Source organism: Delphinus delphis, chromosome 7, assembly GCF_949987515.2.
Source record: "Delphinus delphis chromosome 7, mDelDel1.2, whole genome shotgun sequence".
In the NCBI taxonomy this organism is placed as follows: Eukaryota; Metazoa; Chordata; class Mammalia; order Artiodactyla; family Delphinidae; genus Delphinus; species Delphinus delphis.
The window spans coordinates 102,212,626-102,234,355 of record NC_082689.1 but is presented as its reverse complement, the minus strand read 5'-3'; the positions used below and the strand labels follow the sequence as shown (position 1 = coordinate 102,234,355).

The window sequence follows — 21,730 nt, the reverse complement described above, 5'->3', positions numbered from 1 at the left end:
TCCCACCTCCCCTGGTATCCATACGTCTGTTCCTTACCCCCGTGTCTCTATTTCTGCTTCACAAATAAGCTCACCTGTATCATTTTTCTAGATTCCACATATAAGTGATATTATAGTATATTTTTCTCTTTCTGACTTACTTCACTCTGTATGACAGTCTCTAGGTCCATCCACATCTCTGCAAATTGCACGATTTCATTCCTTTTTATGGCTGAGTAATATTCCATTGTATATATGTACAACATCTTCTTTATCCATTCTTCTGTTGATGGACATTAAGGTTGCTTCCATGTCCTGGCTATTGTAAATAGTGCTGCAATGAACACTGGGGTCCTACTCAAGCTTTCTTGATTGTTGCCATGGCTATTTTGCTGGATTGTTTTTTTTTTAATACAAATTTACTTATTTATTTTTTATTTTATTTTTGGCTGTGTTGGGTCTTCATTGCTGCGCACGGGATTTTTCTAGCTGTGGCGAGCAGGGGCTACTCTTCGTTGCAAGGTGTAGGCTTTTCATTGTGGTGGCTTCTCTTGTTGTGGAGCACAGGCTCTAGGTGCATGGACTTCAGTAGTTGTGGTGCGCAGGCTGAGTAGTTGTGGCTTGCAGGCTCTAGAGCGTAGGCTCAGTAGTTGTGGTGCACAGGCTTAGTTGCTCTGCGGCATGTGGTATCTTCCCAGACCAGGGCTCGAACACGTGTCCCCTACATTGGCAGGAGGATTCTTAAGCACTGCACCACCAGGGAAGACCCCCTGCTGGATCTTTAAAAAAAAATATAAAGGCATGCTGCCACCCTGACTCTGCTACTGTCACCCTACACAGATAGGATGGTTTCTTACTGGGAAAGATAGCTGCTCATGTTTATTTAAAACATTGCAAAGTCATTTACAACAGGGAAGTCCAGTGTGGTCTACCTGAGTCCTATTACTCTCCAGGCCCTATTCCCCAAGGTACTTTAAATACAGCTATTTAGGCTTGCTGCTATGTGAGATTATGCTACCCGTTCCCTAGGCATCAACACCTGTCTGGTCATTCAACAATGGCTACAAATTATCCACCTTTAGTTCCCCTCATCCTATACCATCTCAGGGAAGGACAATTTTAAGATTACAAAGATAACACATCTGGGAAGTTATGAGTGTGGGCACCTTAGACACTGAGTTTCACTGGCTTCACAATGGGTGACAGCAAAATATCACACAACACAGTCAAGAGAGTTCTCATAGCACCTTAATTTGCATATTCAAATTACTGCTAAATACTGTTAGCAATATTTACCAACTACATTTTAGAAGGAAATGGTCATTCTTAGGATGCTTCCAACAATTTGTATACTCTGGTTCCAGAGTAATCTCTGTTCTGTCAGGATAAACTCGAGGAGGAGTACAAAAGGCACAAAGAATTTCTTCAAGGACAAACATTAACTGAGTACCTACTTTTTAAGATGCTGGGGATGCAGAGAGGAAAACACACACAACCTCTTTGATCTCAAGGGGCTCATAGCCTCACACTCCTCGCTCTGCCCCCTCCCCCCGCCCCACCCTACATACTCACAGAGGAAAGGATCTTCCCTACGGAAAAGTTTTCACATGTCACCTCTTTCTTCATCGCTTAAACAAAAAACGCTGGAGAAGCCCCTTATGGAGCGGGTGCGAGGGGCTTGTGGCTAGGGACACCACTCCTTTACATAGTTGCCATCCTCTGGAACAGACAAGGGGTGCTTCAGGTAAATGATGTAGCTAAAATGACGTCAATACCGGAGTCGCGTTCTCAGAGATGACCTTCTCCTCAGGAAGAACCCGAAACTGGGGATGGTGGGGGTGAGTTCCCGGGGAACACGCTGCACTGGCTCGGACACTGGGGAGGCAGCGACCTGAAGAATCCTTCTTCGGGTACTCGGTTCCCTGGTCCGTATATCAAGAAGTTTGCCCAAGTGCGCGTTAATCAGGGGACACCCCGATTCTGAGCCACAACGAGCCAGGTCTGAATCACCAAGCTCATCAGTGCTCAAGCCTTGATCCGGAAGCAAGCGGACTTCCGAAGTCCAGCTCGCGGAGAGGACCGAACCCACTTGGGGCATCTGATGCCCGTGAGAAGCAGAGACGGGAATCAGGATGCAAAATTTCCCCAAGATAGAAGAATAATTCCTTTTATAAAGCACCTCGAGGAAAATGCAGAGCCCCGGCGCGAAGCTCCGCAGAACCTGGAACTCGGCAGCCGGCCTGGACTGCAGCTCACGCTCCAGATCGAGTCCGGACCTCTCCCGGACCTGCCCTCGCGCAGGCGCAGTCGCGCAGCGCTCCCGCCCCAACGCGCATGCTCCGCCGGGCTAGGGAGCTCCCGGCCGGCGGCGGCGGCGGCGGCAGCGGCGGCGGCGGGAGGAAGTTACCGCTTTGCACTCCACCCCGGTAGCAGCTTCGGGGCTGGGGACAGCTTCCTCCGGACGCTCCGCGGGCTTCGCTGCCGCCGCACGGCAGTCCGACGAGATCATGGGGTTGCCCAAGGGGCCGGAAGGCCAGGGTCTCCCGGAGGTAAGGAACCCCCCTCCCGCCCTGACACGTCCGGGTTTCCAAAAGAGGGCCAAGCCCACGGGGCCGGCTGCGATTAGGGCGCCCCGCCCCCTCTCTCAGGTGTGTCCGCCGCCGGGTGCACCGGCCCTGTCCGCTGGGGGCCGAGCAAGTGTGGGCGTGGGCGGGGACAAACTTCAGCCGGTGCCGGGTCTCCCGGGACGGAGGGAGCCTTCCCAGCCCGATACCTGCGCCGACGCAGCACCAGGCCCCGCGGGGCCTGGGGTCCCACCTCTCCGGCTTTCCCCGGCAGTGCCCCGCGATCCCCGGCGCCGCTCGGCTCGCCTCGAGGACAGGGGGTGCTGCGCCCAGTAGTCACGAGACGCGCGCTGGGACGGTCCGGGCTCGGGTTGTGCAAAGGGCGGTGACCTTGTGGCGCCGGCCGCCAACTCCCCGGGCCCACGGGGTCCTGGCGGCCGGCACCCGCCGCCTTGGTATCGGGAGGGAATGCCGCCCTGCGTTTGTCCCCACGCCCCGCCGGGCCGGCGGGAGGAAGTTTGGGAGCCGTGCGGAGTGGCCGGGCGGAAACCGTCGCTGCTTCTCCAGAAGGGAGGTGTTTGTTATTAAGTACTCACTTGGTCCTGAGGGACAGGATGATCAAAGGTTTCTGTATTTACATACACATTACCTGGAAGTAGAGGAAATGTGCATTTCCTTTTGGCTGCAAATATCACTTAGCTAGGTGGTTTGCATAGGTGGTTTGCATCTGTCCTCTATTCCAATTGATTTGCTCAAAAGCTAGTCTAGTTTACTAGATTCCTGAAAGAAATGGAATCCACGCTGCACCTCTGTCCCCTTTCTAGGGTTCTGAAGCAGGCATTTGTCAGAGGGACTGATTCCTTGACATGGTGCGTGGTCCCTTCACACTTAGCTGCCTGTGGCCAATCTTGCTTCTTTTCCCCCTCTCCCCGCATCCTCAGTTCTTAAATCCCACTAGTACCACTAATTGAGGGATCACTGTTCTGTGCATAAAAGCTGGAGGTGTACTAATGGAAGGACAGACTTAAGCTGTCAGTGTGTGCTCCCAGAATGCAAATCCATTTTGTTATCTCCAGAAAACCTAGCAAGTTTTCTGACGTTTTCATTGTCCCACTGTACTACCAGTAGAGTCTTTCTAAAATAAAAAGCAACTTGCCCCTGTTTGTCCTTTGTTTAACCCTTCACTGTCAGGAGACTGGGTCTAATTTGTCACTTTTCCAAGTTCCTGGCAATTGGGAGGAAAACAGGGTGAATATAATAGTCCAATTATTATCAAAAGACCAGTACATATGAATATGTCATTAAGCTGTCACTAGTCCGGTTAATTCATTAAATTCAATTTTGTAAGCCCTTTATCATATGTATGTGAAGGATAGAGATATAGTTAGACGTGGCCCTGCCTTCCAGCTTATGTGAACTCCAGTATCAGACAACTGATAATTTAGTGTGCCTGGTTTAAGAGCTCACAGCATTCATCTTTATCAGAATTTTAGTTTTAACAATGGGATGTATTACCCAGCCTGGTGACTTTTTATGGCTTAAAGAGAGGATATTCTTTCATTCCCTGCACATTAGCCAGGGACCCTTTTGCATTTTGTTTTAGTGTTAATCTGTGAATTGAATTTGGAGTCCTATTAACATTCTCCATTCATTGTCTCGTGCTAAAAAGTTACTTCGCAGGGTGCATTGCAAAAGTACACCTCTCCATTCGTGGGATAAGTGGATGGGAAGCATGGGCCAGGCACCTGCCATGGTGTGGGCAGTGGGTGCTCATTAGGTGCAGGCTGAGGCAGGGATGCCCTTCCCCAGATGTCTTGTCCTCTTCTTGGAAGCGTTTTCATGATACATGATTGAACGAATGAAGGGTTCCTGTTTTACATCCCGGGAGTTTTAAGAAAATACTTATACCATCCATTTTCCTTTTCTATACTATTTTTATGAACCATAACTATTCTTTATTTTTTCTTCTCTTTGTGTCTCTTGACTTGCAGATGGTTCTCAACCATCACAGATCTTTTGCCAAGGAAGAGAATGTGTGAATAATTAATATTTACTTTTGCATGTCTCCTAGGAATTAGTGAATGCTAACCTTCAGAATCTTTGATAGGCCAGACCAGGGTCCTTTGAGAGGGAAGTATACTGAGCAGTGTTGCAAGGCTGTCTCTTCCATCACCACACACTGCAAGAGATTAAACAGTCACATGGAATAGTTCCATGTCCAGCTATGTGTGCTCCTTCTTTTTTTTTTTTTTGCGGTACACGGGCCTCTCACTGCTGTGGCCTCTCCCGTTGCGGAGCACAGGCTCCGGACGCGCAGGCTCAGCGGCCATGGCTCACGGGCCCAGCCGCTCAGCGGCATGTGGGATTTTCCCGGACTGGGGCAGGACGAACTCGTGTCCCCTGCATCGGCAGGCGGACTCTCAACCACCGCGCCACCAGGGAAGCCCTACATGTGTGCCCCTTCTCCTGGCAGTTTGTCCTTTAAAATAAACTTGAATTTCCATTATCAGTGTCACGACTATGAAAACATTTTGTTAATACGAGACTGGCTTAGGTCATGCACTTTATGTAATGTTTGAGCATGTCATTCCATACTTAACAAGTGTGTTCTTGGAGACTAATGCTGTTCAGAACAGAGGAGTAAACGTGGGTGGATAATATATGGAATATATGGGTCCTCCCCTGAACCAGCTAATAGTCTATTTGGAGAGACTGGCGTGTCCATTAACACCAGACATCTCACTCAGAAGAGGTTGATAATTGTATGAATGACGGACTATAAATAAAATAGAAATGCAGAGGAGTGACCACTTTAGGCTGTAGGGTTGACATTGAATAGGAGCTAGGGGCTGAAGGTGGTATCTGGGTGGTTAGAGAATATCAGGAGAGCCGTGAAGGAATGAGAGTGAACAGGGCTTGTTTAGCTTGGCCACAGCCGTGTCTGTATTGTTTTGGCAGGAGGTAAAGGATGAAGCTGAAAAGATAGGTTGCAGCCCGAGATCTGAATGCCAAACCAAGACGTTTGGGATTTATCTGATAGACAGTGAATGATGCCTTAATGATGAGGGCTGGGGGCCGAGCTGAAGAGGGATGATGAGAAAGCTGTGATTTCGGAAGGAATGAGCAAAAGACAAATTAACGGGGAAGGAAGATTGAGAGGCAGTTGCCATAGTCCTGGCATAATGTGCAAAGAAAAGGGAAGGGAGGATCAATGTGAGCTGCGTAGTTAAGGAAGATTTAGCAGGCATTGTTGGGTAAGGGAGTAGTCAGAGGTGGGTATGAGGATTTAAACCAGGGTACCTTGGCATTGTTTTCTGTAGAGAGGTAGTAGTTTTTTATTTTCTGCAATAATGGAAGTCAGGAAAGGTACAGTTCAGGAAAGTAAATGGAGGCAAACGTACTGGAATATTTAGATGTATTGAACTTGTAGATAAACAACCTGAGAGCAAAGGTAGGATATTAATTAAAGACATTTAAATAAAATCCTTATTTAAATGTATTAAGTGAATTTTTTATTTTTAAGGCAATCCTGTTATGTGGTAGTAATCTGCCCGTAATATATCTGGGTTGAAAGCCTTCCTTATATTTGCTGTAGAGATCAAAGTGCAGATGGAGACACGTGTTTGAATTCTTTGTTCTTGCCCCTCTTGTCAGTAACTTCTAGGACCAAGATGAGTATAAACTTAAACAAAACAAACTACCTGTTCCGTCTGAAAGGAGTTTATAATCCAGTCGAGAAGCCTGCCATACAAGTCACATGTTAGAGAACAGGGTGGTAATGTGCTGGAAGCTTCCTTTCCCTGGATTCCTTCACACCTGATGAACCGTCCATACCACCTGTGCGCGTCTTCTGCCCCCCCCCCCCCCCCCCACCTAAGACGATTAACAGCAGGTTAGGACCAGGGACCCTGTTCTGTGCGACTCTGGCAGCACTGTGTCCCCACGCTCTGGCATGAATGCCCTGATACAGCCAATGTCACCTGCTCCTTGGCAATGAGATTGTGGCATCGGAAATATACCTGGTGTTCCTTTATCCAAGGTAGCTTTTACCAGCCTTTTGCTTTCGTTTTAGGTAGAAACAAGAGAAGATGAAGAACAAAACGTCAAGTTGACTGAGATTCTGGAGCTGTTGGTGGCAGCTGGGTATTTCAGGGCAAGAATTAAAGGCTTGTCACCTTTTGACAAGGTAAGATGAAGTCTTTCTAAGCGTTAGGCTAGTTTTTGTCAGGACGGCATGGTTTACCGTGGAAAGGAGGAAGAGGTTGTGTTTTTACTTTCTCTACGTCCTTGTTGCCATTTCTCCTGGATTCAGATTCATTATGGAAGTGTTCAAATTTCCTATTAAAAGAAAATAATCATGTATCCGTAACTACACCTTGAAGTCCTTTCTGTGCACGAAGCTTTGAGCTATACAGATAAACAAAATAAATAGTTCCTTCTTTCAAGGAACTGAAAGCTTGGGTGGGGAGATAAAGTTTATGTAAGATAAAATAATTTGAGGTAATAGGGAGCTATCCCAAGTCGGGGCACTCACAGACCATTGCCAGGTATTCTGTGGGTGGTAAACGCGGGGTTTAGAGGAGGAAGAAATCACTATGGGATGAAGTCATTGAATTCAGCAGAACCTTGAACAGTTCTTATGCACAAGGCATAGTAGTAGGTGTTGAGGGCACAAGGATAAGAACAAAGGCCTTCTACCCAAAGAGCCTGACTTCTAAAGAGTAGGGGAGAGAGGCCAGTAAAACATCGTGCATAGACTAAAGGGCACAATTCGGTAAATGCCACAGTGAACTATGCACAGAAATGAAGCATTCAGATCAGTTGGGGCAGGCCGGGAAAGCTTCCTGGTGGAAGAAAGCGTTGAGTCCTCCAGTGGGCCACGGCCCTGGCTGCACATCACAGATTCTTTTGTGATACAGATATCTAGGCCTCAGCCATTGAAATTCTGGTTTGTTAGGTCTGGGCTGGGCACTGGAATCTGTATTTTATTATGCATCTCACATGAGTCTACAGCATAGCCAGGGATAAGATTCACTGTTGTTCTTTTCTAACATCAGGCTGTGTCTAAAAATGTTTTGTTTCAGAATGGGTTTGTAGCCTTAGTCTCATCTGCATCTCCGAGAAATCCCCTGACAAAACTAGAGCAAGGTTTCTCATCTCCTTTAGGTAGTAGAAAAAAATGAGCTGTATGGAAATTAAGTAATGAGTCACAGAATGTCACCCTTGTTACCCACATATCTGGTCCATAAAATACATCATTTCTCTGCAGTCTGGCACTCGTCTATAATTGGATTAAGACTTCACCCAGCTGAGAGTGAATGTCTGTCCCATCAGTACAAAGAGGATCTATGCATCATAGGTCCGTTTAGTAATAGAAGTCAGCTTCTCAGTCCACCGGCCATGAGTCAAGTGCTCAGTAACTGCATGTGGCTAGCAGCAGTGTACTAAACAGTGCAGATACAGACTGTTCCCGTCTTTGCAGAAAGCTTTACAGTGTTCAGCAGTGCTGTTTAGGTGAATTGTAGTGGATGGAGTCAGGACACGTATTATCTCTCTGAGGGTACCCAGTTTTGTATATAAAAACGATTTATATTTTATCTACCTTCCACTTCTTCCCCTCGTCCCAAACTAGGAAGAGAAAATAGGTATCTTTTTGTGTCTTCCAGGTGGTAGGAGGAATGACCTGGTGCATCACCACTTGCAACTTTGATGTGGATGTTGATTTGCTCTTTCAGGAGAACTCGACAATAGGTCAGAAAATGTAAGTTACCCGTCTTTCCATGGAAGAGGCTGAAGGGGGAGAAAAGAGCTAACTCTTGAGCGTGTGCTACGTGCCAGAAGTTGTGTTAGACGGTTTACCTATAGGCTGAAAGAAGCCAAGGTCACACAGCTAACATATGAGAGTCACCTAATGTTATTCTGATGTTACATAGGCTATTTCTGATGCTTTTCCTTGATCGCAGTTTCTGTCGACTGCTCACGTATCTCTTTCCAAAGGCAGTGAATGTGGATGGAAGTTGAATAGGTGGGAGGAGGGGACTCTTTCCCTCCCCGTTGCCTCTGGGTAAGGCAGAGCCCCACTTGGCCTGCCATCGAGAGAAGGCAGCCTGGGCTCCTCACTGGAGGTGTCACGGGAGGGTGCCCTGGCTGGTCGTCCGTAGCTCAGCAGGGGCTTGGTGATTTCATGAGACCATTGGGATCCCCAGTTCTGCTCAGCCCTGCCCTGGGCAGCCGTGTGACCTTGGACAAACCTTAGTTCTCTTTTCTGTAGGAAGGAGGGTTTGTGATCTCAGATCTGTATGATTCTGTGACTGACTTCCTCATTTTTCTGAAGCCTTATCCTCCCCTAAATGGATTAAAGATAGTTTACGAACACGCATGGGGAGCAGTAATACTGGAAAAGTGAAGCAAAGCAAAAGGAAAAAAAAAGGAAACAAAAGGCAGAGTTGGGGATAAGGGACACACCTGTGAGGGGCCGTAAAGGCCCTGTTCTTCCAAGGGTGGGACACAGATTCGACTGCGAAAAGAAGAAAAAAACATACTAAATTACCCAATATACAGTTTCCATACAGTAGAAGAAAAATAGGTCCCTGTGAATCACCAAAATTCTTAACACTAAGACCAAAAGGCATCTCTTGGCTCCTTGTTAAGGAGGACATACTGTTTGACACAGAGATACTGTCATCGGTGCCCGGCCATGAGTAGTGGGCTCTGTGTCCTAACACCTGTGTGGGGCTGTGGCCTCATGTCCAGCGATCCGCAGTGAAAAGTCCTCCACTGGGAGGGTACGATGGAGTCCAGGCGTGTGGCTCTGCTCCCTGTCGGTCCAGCTCAATCCAGAGGTAGATGGTATTCTTGTTCTTTTGTTTGTTTTTATTTAGGTGTTACATACTTGAAGGTTAAAAAAAAAAATTCAAATACTACCAAAGGGAGCAAAACATGCAGCTCATGTCTCTCCTCCTTCCTATTTTACACCCCAGTTTTATTCCCTGGAAACAGTCATCCTTGGCTGTCCAGGTTTTAGATTCTTCAGAGTGGTCACTAGTACATCTCCAACAATGTATACAGTCTGTTTCATTCAAGTCTAATGAGAGGAGGCAGTTGGCTCACCTGTCCCACTCACTACATCCCCTTTGTCTTCCATCTTCCACTCTTTTAATTGTTTTCTGGTTTTTCTGTGATCACCTGCATAATTTGAATCTACTTAAGCTTCTGTTTCTTGACCCATTAACATAAGGTGGTTTCTTCTAGGTCCTAACTGAGTAAACATTTTAGTATCTCTATCTTTCCTTCTATCCTTCAGCCTCCATGTACCATCATGACGTCACTTTTATAATGTTTAGCGTATAATATTTATAGTCTCTTCCGTGGTAGCAGTTAAATTGTCCGTGCTTTATCTACAGGTAAATTCTAAAAGCAAATCTATAAACAGGATTTACAATAAGAACTGAGAATTGTGATGGGGTCAGAAAGAAGGAACTGTAATCTTTTGGACCATAATCGTGCTGTTGAAAGGAGAATATTCAATGTATCATAGTCAAAAGCGATCTGTTTTCATTTATTCATAGACTCAGTAAATATCAAACTCCTACATTTACTGAACAGTCAGGCATTGTTCTGGATACATTAATGAAAAATGTCTTGCCCTCATGGAGCTTATAGTCTATTGGGGGAGACAGACCAAAAACTAATTTAATCAATAACTAAATTATATATAGAAATAATATGTGCTATGAAAAAAATTAAAGCTGGGAAGGGGTATGAGGAGGGACATAGGGCAGGAGGCAGCTGTTTTCAGTTAGTGTAGGCCTCGTTGAGAGGGTGATATTAGAGCTAAGACTTGAGGGACGAGGGTTCCAGGCAAAGGGAACTGCCACCGTGAAGGCCCCAAGCAGAAGCTTGCCTGCAGTGGAGGGCGGAGTGGGGAGCAGAGGACGTCAGCGCAGAAAGGTCATGGGGGCAGATCAGGTGCGGTGCCTTGTGGGTCAGAGTAAGGACTTGGGGTTTACTCTGTGTGAGATGGGAAGTCCTTGGAGGGTTTTGAGCAGAGGAGGAACATAATCTGTTCTGTGTTTAAGAAGGAACCCTGGTCCGATTACCGAATTAAGGGGAATCAGGGAGATTCTTTAGTGTATTATAGTAATCCTCCCAGGAGATGATGGTGCCCTGAACGGTGGACTAGCAGTGGTGGCATTCTGGATCTGTTCTGAAGGTAGAACCGACAGGATTTCATGACATTGGATTTGGAGCGTAAGAGAGGAGCTGAGGGTGTTTCGGAAGTATTTGGCCCGAGCAGGTGGAGATGGTCTGTGCAAGTCATTGAGAATCAAGCACACTGCAATTTGCTTCATGTTTATACGGCTTTTTTCCCTTGCATTTCTGATTGCCTTTTTTTTTTTTCTTGATGACAGAGAAGCACGTAGTTTCACCTGTAATGAAGATCAGCCAGCTTCTTAATCAGTCTGTCGACTAACATGAATTCACTGTCTTCTTGAGTACGCTCTTGGTTGAAGCCTCTTTCTGTTCCAATTTGAGCTGATTGCTTCTTCCACCTGTGGCACCCCTCATGTTCTGGGATATCTTTCCATTGCATTCCTTCTGGGCTACGATTCTCAATCCCTTATCTGTGTTTCTGATATCTAAAGAACACTGAAAATGGGTTTTTCTTCTTTCAAGTGCCGATACAAAACTTATTTGGAGGCAAAACATGACCTGAACTGACTTAAGGTTATTTATAGTCTTTATGGATCCCATTTATATGAATATTCATATGTTTTACTGCAGAAATATTCATTTCTTTGATTATCGGGTGCTGCTCTAGATTTCACTGGGTCTTACCTAATACACAGTATATGCCCCTTAGGTATACTAAGGTACAAACATCTAAAGAATTCTGACTTCTGAAACACATCTGCTCCTCAAGGGTTTGGATAAGGGATTGAGGGCGTATTGTGTTCCCTGGTAAGTATTTGATGTGTAACTTTTAAGTGCACAGCCATGAACTACAATTGAAGGCAAAGCAGTTGACAAGGGTTAACTTGTAAAGACCCAGCAGACTCCTAGCAGTGCATCAGACAGTTGGGTCTTTTCTTATCTGCAGGAGAAATGGCGTAGCCATAGGGCCCTGAATTATCCAAAAATCTTTTCTGTTTGGTTTTGGAATATGTTCTGTGTTTGGGGTCCCCCCCACAAAGTTTCTGGTTACTTGCAGATCAGATTAATACCGCCGTGTGTTTGCAGTGCCTCCGCACACCCCAGCTGCTGTGAGGGGGGGCCAGCAGCACCCCTGAGGAGCACACTTGCCTGTGTACAGGGCACAGTTATCTTCCAGGCTCCGTTGGGACCTTGTCCTCCTTCTTGAGCCTTCTTTCTTGTGGGTTCCATGAGCTTCGACCCTCTATCCCCAGCCTGTCCTAAAACCCCCTTACCACAGAGTGCTATGTTCTGAGGTCCATAAATGAGATTTTAGGCTTATAACTGGGTTCATTTCTACAGCACATATTTACTAGCCACCTGTGTGCAGAGCACTTACACATGCATTTTATTATTTTAGCTTCACAGCAACCCTTGAACAGGCAGGACAGGGGGATTACCTCTTGTTTTATGATGGGATCATTGGACCAGTGGGACCTGGTGGCTTGCCAGAAGTTCCGTGGTAGGTGATGGAACTTGGAGTTTAGACCCTGGTTTAATTCACTCTCTTTCACACTGTTTGCAGTGGAGGAGGAAACAGTGCACTGAACACTCAGAAAGCTAAGGAGTCAAGCCTGTCACCTGTAATGAAACGTGGGCTTGTTAGATGAGGAATCTTAGATTAGGAAGCCCATCTGGTGACCTCTGAGACTGTCGTGTTCCCTGATTTTCAGCAAGTCAGAGGATCTCCTCTGAGCTCCAGGGAGAAGCCGAATGGGGGCTGGTAGGTTTCTGCAAGAAGCCTTCCTGACTCCGGCCCCCTCAGCCGGCCTCTTTCCCTGCGGTCCCCACCCCCACTGCAGACTTGGCAGTCGTTTTTGGGAAGCGGGTTTAAGAGGGTTGTAAACCCTGAGATGACCCTGGGCGTCCTTCCCTCAGGGCCCTTATGAACTGGGAGAGTGGGCCATCTCTGAGGAGTGGCCAGGGAGAACCTTGTCTGAAGGTAGAGGGTTGGCTGGATGGTGATTTGGAAGCTGCTGACCGGTTGCAGGCAATCAGTAACCCTACACAGACCCACAGATCTGTAGCCACTAGAGGGCGCTCTCCTCCTGCCGAGCCAAGATGTGAATGCCTAGTGAAGACCTGCCCTGAGCAAGGACGCAAAGCCGGAGCTGGGGACCATCTTCATTTGCTAAACTTGGAGTCTGGGGAGCAGGGCCAATTAGGCATCCACCTCTTCCCCTCACAGGTTGCAAAGAAATTAAGGAACAAGGAATGGGCGTCTTATGGAAATCACATTAAAAAGTAAAGCTTATCAGAGAGAGAGCCTTAGCTATGTTGCCAAATGGGTTTGCCAATCCTTCCTACTAAACTGTCCCATTTGGGCCCCAGGAAGAGGCTTCTCAACTGGGGCAGGACATGTACCTCGTGGCAGAGAAGATGCATGTGTCCTAGGAACGGGCTGCTCAGAAAGGAGGGCCTGCAGGGGCTGCTGGGAGTCAGATGACACTTTCCTTCCCCGTCTCGGACCTTTTGGATAAATTACACACACACCCCTTCTGTTTGCAGTGAAAATGTCCTCCCGTGTACTTCTCTCCTGGGAGGTGGGTAGTCCTTCCTTCTGTGAATGTGTGCAGCAGGGATCAGTGTTCCCTCTCCAAATTTTTTCTCTTAACATATTGGACTTGATATCAGTGGAGCTGGGACTGGGACTGTTTCCACTCGGCAGTTTTAACCTTGGTCCCACCTTGTAAAGCTACTGTAGACATAAACATGGTTTTGTAGCATGTTCTCCAGGGATCATGGGATCATTCTCTGGGAGCTGTTTGGCTTCTGTCCCTAGATTGCTACCTTGGTTCCTACCAAGAGTGAGGGCATGAGACATACTAAAGGGACCATAGGTAAGGTAAGTACTCATCCAGGCCTGAGTTAGATGTCGGTCTTAAGGGTGTCTGTCCCCTGAGAAGGATTATGGAACTGCAGAAAGACAAAAGTATACAAGATTTCTTTGAACAAGAAATACTTTTGATAGATAGACCCCAAACTTACTGCATTTGAAGCATCTAATAAGAACCTGGTGACCTTGTTCAGCAGGGCCTTCATCTATTAGAGAAAAGTCTGGCACTTGGAGATGAGGCCGCAGTAGCTGCTGTAACTAGCTATGATTTTTTTTTTTTTTTTTTTTAGTGTCTTAGATGGGGTGTAACCTAAACTATCCATAGGCTGAGCCAGAGCTCCCATTTCTCCACATGGCCTCACAAGGCCACCGCTTGTGACTTGTTTTTCAGGCTTCCTAGGCTTTGTACCATGGCTTTGGGGGTTAGCGGACCCGTTAAATAACCTCTGTTCTCTCCTTATGAATGTGATCTGATTAAGGTATAAGAAATAGGAACCAGACAGTTGGAGATCAAATAGCAGCTGGTTAGAGAAGATTTAAATCTGTGGTGAAGTGGACTTGCACACAAGTCCCTCTATCACTCCTGCCATTAAACTGCCCCACCCAGGCCAGGGCTGAGCTGTGCGTCCAGCAGGGCGGGTGCTCAGCTCCTGACTGAGGCAGGCGATGGTCTGGGCCTCAAGGAGCCTGACTCCTGCTCTCTTCCTCCAGCCACTTCAAGAGAAGGCTGAGCAAGGTGTAGGAGACAGATCAAGTGTCCCTCGTGAGAAGTGGAAAGCACCTTCTCTCTGGAAGGAAGAGTGAGGGCGTATGCCCTTTCCCAAGTTGTTGCCCTTTCCCCTGATTAATTTTAGAGTATCAAAAAAATTAAAGGCTTTTTTTTTTTTTTTTTTTTTTTTTGCGGTACGCGGGCCTCTCACTGTTGTGGCCTCTCCCATCGCGGAGCACAAGCTTCAGACGTGCAGGCTCAGCGGCCATGACTCACGGGCCCAGCCGCTCCGCGGGCATGTGGGATCTTTCCAGACCGGGGCACGAACCGGTGTCCCCTGCATCGGCAGGAGGACTCTCAACCACTGCGCCACCAGGGAAGCCCCCAAAGGCTATTTTTTATTTCAAAAATATTTTGTATTGGAGTAGAGAACTTCATTTTTTTGTTTGTTTGAGCATGAGGCCTCATGTTTTGTCTTAATATTCTTGGCACCTGGCACAGAATCTGGTAATTATTTGTTGCTTGAATGATATTTAGAACAATTTTTTTAATGTTTAACCTAATGGTTTCCAGACTTGGAAAAAGTAGGGCAGTTAAGTGAAATGTAAAAGAATATGCAGCACTAATAACTTTTTATTTTACCATGTAAGGAAGTTAAAAACATCGCCATAACTTCAAGAAACAAAATATTTTAATATAAAAAGTAGGACGAGGTCTTCGCTGGTGGCGCAGTGGTTGAGAGTCCGCCTGCCGATGCAGGGGACACGGGTTCGTGCCCTGGTCCGGGAGGATCCCACATGCCGCGGAGCGGCTGGGCCCGTGAGCCATGGCTGCTGAGCCTGCGCGTCCGGAGCCTGTGCTCCGCAACAAGAGGCCACGGCAGTGAGAGGTCCGCGTACCGCAAAAAAAAAAAAAAAAGTAGGACGAGCACGACCTTAGAATTAAGGATGAAGGTAGTTTTGTGTCCTTACACACACACAAGCCTAAGCTGTGCTTGTTTTTCTCAATTTGCCATCACCCAGGAGAAACGTGGTCATGGTCTGGTATTGCGAAACCTCAGATCCCTCTGAGTCGCAGCCAGACTTGAGAGATGTCTTAAGAGCCAATTGGTGTGTCCTCACTCTTGGCTTGTTGTTTTTCTCTGAGCAGAGCTCTGTCAGAAAAAATTGTCTCCGTCCTGCCAAGAATGAAATGTCCACACCAGCTGGAGCCCCACCAGATCCAGGGGATGGATTTTATTCACATATTTCCTGTTGTCCAGGTAAGAGCATCTGTGGGGTTTCTTGCCCTCCGAACGTTGGAATTCCTGTAACGGGTCTGGCTCTTGGGCCGTCTGGCCTAGATCCTGGATCTGATGGGTGTGGTATGGAATTGGTGGCAGCAGAACACGATGACACTGCTCAGAACGTTGCCAGTGCTCAGTCTACCCTAGTTTCACACTGTCACCTGTTCTGGTCTTTGAATGTTTCCATTAGTAGCTTTTCATTGCCCTTCTGGTAAAGATGGAAGCCCATAGCCCCCCATTGCACCCCATGCGCTGGTCCCCTTTGACCTCTCCAGCCTCAGTTTATTCTTTGCTTTTCTTTATTCTTTCTATTCTAGCCCCTCTGACTTTCTTTCAAATTTCCTCATATGCACTGTGCTTCCTCCTGTCACGGGGCCTTTCAGAGTGGGAAGGTCTTCCCTTCTCTCCTTACCTTTATCTTCCAGATCTCAGTTCCATCAAGCCTTCTCAAGAAAGCTTCCCCTGACTGCCAGATCTAGAGCAGGTTCTTTTGCTATATCCTCTTATACGGCATATTCCCTACCCTCACAGGAAGCTTCCTCACTGCAGTTTGTGACCGTGTCCATTCAATGTTCGGTTATTTGTACCTCTCTCCCATCAGACTGTAAGCTTCCTGAGGGCAGGTACCATGGCTGTCCTGCTTGCTCTCGTGTCTCCGGCACCTCTTGGAATGTCTGGCACTTTGTAGGCATTCAGTCCTAACAAAGGACTAAATTTCTAACAGGAGACTTATCTCCACCCCGGCTTTTTCCCCAAGGCCCCGTGATTAAGTGGCCATGCTGTACAAGTCCCTGTATTCTGTGCAGTTCTCGAGTCTCAGCCCCTCCTTCAGGCACCACAGAAAGAAGAGGAGCAAAGGGACTTAACTTAGTTGCCTGCTGTGTGGACAGTACTTTGCCTCGGATCCTAATAGAGTTCTTTGAAGCATCTATTGTAATGCCTGTCTTACATCTGAGGAAAGGGAGACTCAGAAAGGATAATCAGTTTGCTTAAGGGCAGAGAACTAGTGAGCGGAGAGGCAGATTCCTCTCAACTCCTTGTCTCTAAGCCTGTACTTTCCCCTCCACCACCATGCAGCCACCCCGAGGAAAGCCGCACCGCGCCTGCGGGAGGGGTTTTGTGATTCTGTTCAGATTATGTAGTGTAGCAGTGAAGAGCCTGGACTCTGGAGACTTCCCGGGTTCACATCTTGGCTCTGCCACTTTCCAGCTGTGTGATCTTGGGCAGATGACTTAACTTCTTACCTGAGAAGTAGAAATCATAATAGTACCTACCTGGTGGGATGGAAGCTGAGTAAGGTATTATGTGTAAAGCACTTGATTGAAGGGCTGGTACCTTTCAGTAAGTGCTCTGTAAGCGTTATATAGTTGTCTCTGTTGTTGTTACTGCTATTGGGAATCTCCCCCTGCCCTAGACTGCAAATCAAATACGTTGACATTTATAACTGCAATTTGTAAACTTGAGGCTAGGACTTGAACTCAGGATTTGACTTGTTTGTCTGTTAGGGGATGGATGGTACCCAGTCATTTTGTGAAAGTAAGAAGTAGGGAGTCTGTGTAGATGCTTACAGAAGCCTCCAACCCCATCATACTGTGAAGTTGTCGCCCTTTCCCCTGAAGCCTGGATCGCTAGTGACTAGACCTTACTCAAAACTCTGCTAGAACTTTGAGGACCCAAACTCTAGGCCATATATGAGAAGGGGATGAAAGGGAAGCGATTGTCTACAGTTGGTTTGGGCATTTTGAGAATCTAATGTTTGTGTTGTGAGCGGAATGTTGGAGGGCTTCCTGTCTGGATGTGAGAGCCTCTCTCAATGGTTACCCCATATCTTAATTTCGTGGATCTGTAAAATTTTGAAGCGCACATAGAGGTTGACCTGCGGTTGCAACCTGTATTTTGGCAAGAAGGGACGTTTTTAAAGGCAACAATTACTTTGCTTTCTTTACCATCCTAAAAGAAAGGCCATTTAACTCTCACTCTCAGAATAAAGGACAGTCCTTCAAATGGAATACATGTAGCCTTATGAAAAACTCGCCACATGCCTGTAGTTTTCTGTTTTGCCAGACACCAGTGAAAGAGCAGTCGTGGACCAGCCACTGGGCACCACTGGCTGTCTTGTGTGGGACTAGAGGCCCACCACCCTTGTTCACGCTGTTGAGCACAGCTGTGGTGACACTCTCTGAATGCAACCAGGAGGAAAGAAGAGCTAACTTCCGGCTACTGGTAGTTCCAGGTCACGTCTTTTTCTCCCATGTGGGGCACATGAATCCTGTGAGGGTAGGTATTTTTCTCAAATGCTAGGGGCTTATGGCAGAGCTCAGCTGTCCTAGAGGTTCCCTCAGCAGCCCTTCATGCTGGGAACTCCAAAACACAGCGGTCGAGTCTCTAAGGAATCCTTTGAATCCTTTGAATCAACGGGCTTTGCCTTCCTCATCTGAGCATGTTCTCCAGGTTCCAGCCAAGTTACAACTCAGTGTCGATCTAATTAACAGAGGCAGATCTGAAAAGGCAACAACAATGAAAGGCCAGAAACTGGATCTCCCGATGCAAAGCAAAGCAGAGAGGAATTGAGTCGAACAGTGACTCGGCCTCCTTAGATGTCCAGGGCCGGTGCTGGGGTACAAGTGAGGGGCTGGGGTAGCCCCGAATGCCCTCCGACTTTCTGCCCCTGCCCTTCTGGATTTTAGTCAGTGCCTGAGGTCATTGTTTGGAGGTGGGGTGGAGTGGAGTGATGGGAACAAATGGAAGATACTAGCAACAAAAGAATACTCCTCATAGAATTATTTGCAGCCACTGCTGTCCTGGGAAGCTGCTTCCTAAGTGTGTCCTTTACTTGAGCTGGCCGCCCTCCCTGAGCGCACGTTCCTGCCGTCCCCGCAGGAGCCCTGTGCCATGTGCATGTGTCTGAACCTTGACACGTGCGGCCCCACCCCGGGGAAGCACAGCTCCTGTCCAGAAACTGCTTCTGAGATGTAGTAGCTCTCTCTGGAGAGAGAATGGCATCCCTCCCTAAAGTTCTTTAGTAATAACGGGAATGAATGAAGAGTCAGGAGGAGAAGCAAAGGCTCTTTTTGCACTTTGCATTCTCACCCGCAGAGCACCTGGGCCTCCCGCAGCCTGTGGGGCGTGGGTGTGTGCACGTGTGTGTTTCAGTTCCCTCGAGTTGTAAGTCAGCGGGCGTGAGGAGCGGCTCCTTGTGCGTATCGACCCGGTCGACCCAGGACACGTGGCGTGAAGCCCAGACGCACGGTGTCCTGATGTGGCCGGCAGCTGTGTGGCTGCTGGCTGTGGGTCGGTGGGCGGATCACGTCGTCTCTCCGAGCTTCCGATTCTGTAAAACGCGGCCAGTGCCAATTACCTTATAGCGTTGGGTGGATTCGAGAGCTCTGCTGTGGGTGCCGAGCTAACCTGAAGCCTAGGGCTTGTACTCAGTACCCCTGGTCTCAAGTCTGAATATCGGGGGGATTTTTTCCCACCTATCACACGAGGGTTACACTAGGCATTCTCACTGGTTCCCTTCCCTCCCTCTGGTCTGTGGTGCAAGCAGCACGGGAAGGAGAGAGCTCCAGTAAGATCTGCCACTAGGCGCAGGGAGGTTTGGGGGACAGCTCTGTTGGTGTCAGGCTCCAGGTGTTTACAGGGCTGTCTAGTACTTGTGTTTCATTTGCTCCCACAGTTGCTCTGTGACGTGAAGGGAACTGATACTCTCACCTCCTCTTTAGCAGAGAGAGAAACTGAGGCCCGGGCACCTGACGCGAGACCCGAAGGCTCCTGCGCGGCTGTCAGCTCAGGTCCCCCTGGATCTCAGCATCCAGACACCCAGCGGCTGCTTTTCCTGCGGGCAGTACGTGTTGGTGGTTATTCGCCGCCTGGGCAGTCCATGTTCTGTGATTCGGGCGCAGGACCTGTGCCGTCTCTGAGCTGGCCTTTACCACAGTGTGTTTCATCCCCGTCGCCTCACGTTTCCTCACTTTCTTCCCCAGTGGCTGGTGAAGCGAGCTATAGAAACAAAAGAAGAGATGGGCGACTACATCCGTTCCTACTCCATTTCCCAGTTCCAGAAAACCTACAGTCTCCCTGAGGTCAGTGTTCTTTTCTAGCCCAGTTGTGAACCTGAGTGCACAGTGAGGGACCCCTGGGAAGGCGCAGAGTACGCTCAGGCTCCCCTGCACTCCCACCCGCCTGCGTGGCCTCCCTGCCCCCACCTGATCACCCCTGAAACTGGGCCTCCTGGTTCATTAGAATTGCCTGTTTAAATGGGCATGAGTGTCAAGCCCTACAGTTTTGTCCTTGTCTCTCAATTTTCGTACTGGATCTGGACCTTTTGTTAAATTATAAGAGCATTACAAGAGTGTATTTTTGTATAGTCATATAAAGGTTTTTGAGAGCCCACCTCCTTGGGACACACCTATAGTAACAGCTGAATAGTAATCACAACAACAATACTAGCTGATCACTGTCAGATACTGTATTCCAGTCCCGGCACATCACATGCCTTCTATTTTTTGATCCTCATGACTGTTCCCTGAGATAGGCGGTATCATCCCCGTTTTGCAGGTGGAAAAGCTAAGGCTTAGAGGTTAGGTAACTTGCTGAGGTTTCAGAGCTCATACGGATTTGAAGTGAAAACGCTTGTCACACCCCACACTGTGTGGGGTCCCCCCTTTTTCTCACCGGCTATAGGGATCTGTTTTGCAGCCATCGGCAGAGGCCCTAGCTTTTTCCCATGCAGGATATATTCCAGTTTGTTCGAAAATTGAGACTTCTTCAGGCAAAGTTGTGATGAGAAGTCAGTTTATAAGACGGACTGCTGACCAGTCCAGTTGAGTTTCAGTCTTTACGCAGGAAGATTTGTTTCATCCCCATGTCTTCTTGTCTTGCAGGATGATGACTTCGTCAAGAGAAAAGAAAAGGCCATCAAGACAGTTGTTGACCTCTCGGTGAGTTCCCTGCCCGAGTTCTTCTGTAAGGGAAGAACGTAGGGTCGTAGCCTCCAAGTAGCCCTTTGAGGTAAATCACAAAAGCCCCTGCCCCCCGAGGTTTCTATCTGCCGGGTTGCCCAAGAGCTGATCTCAGGTGCACATGTGAGGGAGGCCCTGCCTGCCGTGCGTGCCCGGTACCCGATGCCAGCGTTCAGGGTAGAACGTGCCACAACCACTGCCCTGTTTCCCTTACTTCCAGTTTTCCAGACCCGAAGCCCTTCCTCATTTGTGCCAGCAGCAGCTGTAAACTTCACATAGCTCCAAAGAGCAGATGACGAACTAGAGCTGACGCATTGAGGTGACCACCGCCATGACGCCTTCGGAGAGGCAGAGTAGCGTCTGAGCTTTGTGTGGGAAACTCTGGGATGGCCTTTGTCCCCAAGCACAGTGTATCTTAACCACAGGGTCTGCACTCATGTGCCCACTTCCCCAGTACAAGGGCCAGAGGAGAGCTTTGGGCCTTTTCAAAACACTCTGGGCCAGAACCCAGCAGGACCTTGTCAGCCTTCACCCCCCAGCCTTCCTACTTGAGCTGATGGGAATGGAGCCGCAATGCCTGGGTGTAAATTCACTTTCTTTAGAAAATAATGTCTAGAGTTATTCTGCATTTTTTTTTTTTTTTTTTACTTTTAAGAATAAATGTGTGGTCTCCCCAGGTGATTACTGTGAAAAGAATAACAGTAGTTTGATGATGAAAGACGTGAAATGCTCATTTAAAACAGAAAAGCCTTTGTCAGTTTATGGTTGTAATTTGTATCTTTTCCACAGTGCCATTTTGGAAATGGGAGAAATGGAAAACCTTTAACATAGTTATACTCTGAAGCCAGGTGCCGTTTTCAGATTTGGTGGCAGTATTAAATAATAATACCAAGAGGACATGATAGAACAGGAAGTAATTTTTTTTCCTGGTTGTGAGGTAGATGTTCAGTTTAGAACATCTTTAAAGTTTTCTTTAAAAAGATTGATAGGTGAGAGGAAGAAAATCAACCTTAATCTAACAACACAGAAGCAGCCACTTTTGATGCTTGGACATGTTTCTTCTGTGTTTTTAATGTGTATTTTTATAGTGAATTAGAATTATACTTTGAATGTAATTTTGTAGTTTTTTTTTTTCCACTTACCAATATAGAGTCTTGTATGCTCTTAAAGGTTCCTCCTAATCGCATTTTCATGACAAATAAT

The 21,730-nt window shown here is 47.5% G+C and overlaps 1 protein-coding gene across 1 annotated transcript in view; it reads left to right on the top strand.

Annotated features, from left to right (window-relative positions):
- Positions 1-2,354: 2,354 nt before the first annotated feature.
- CCDC93 (coiled-coil domain containing 93) overlaps positions 2,355-21,730 on the top strand; it is an 87,361-nt gene continuing 67,985 nt past the window's right edge. The window contains exons 1-6 of the mRNA XM_060016927.1: positions 2,355-2,528; positions 6,616-6,729; positions 8,210-8,304; positions 15,431-15,542; positions 19,550-19,648; positions 20,450-20,506. Of these exons, the coding sequence (XP_059872910.1) occupies positions 2,487-2,528; positions 6,616-6,729; positions 8,210-8,304; positions 15,431-15,542; positions 19,550-19,648; positions 20,450-20,506 (519 nt within the window). The 5' untranslated portion in view covers positions 2,355-2,486. The remainder of the gene's footprint in view (positions 2,529-6,615; positions 6,730-8,209; positions 8,305-15,430; positions 15,543-19,549; positions 19,649-20,449; positions 20,507-21,730) is intronic.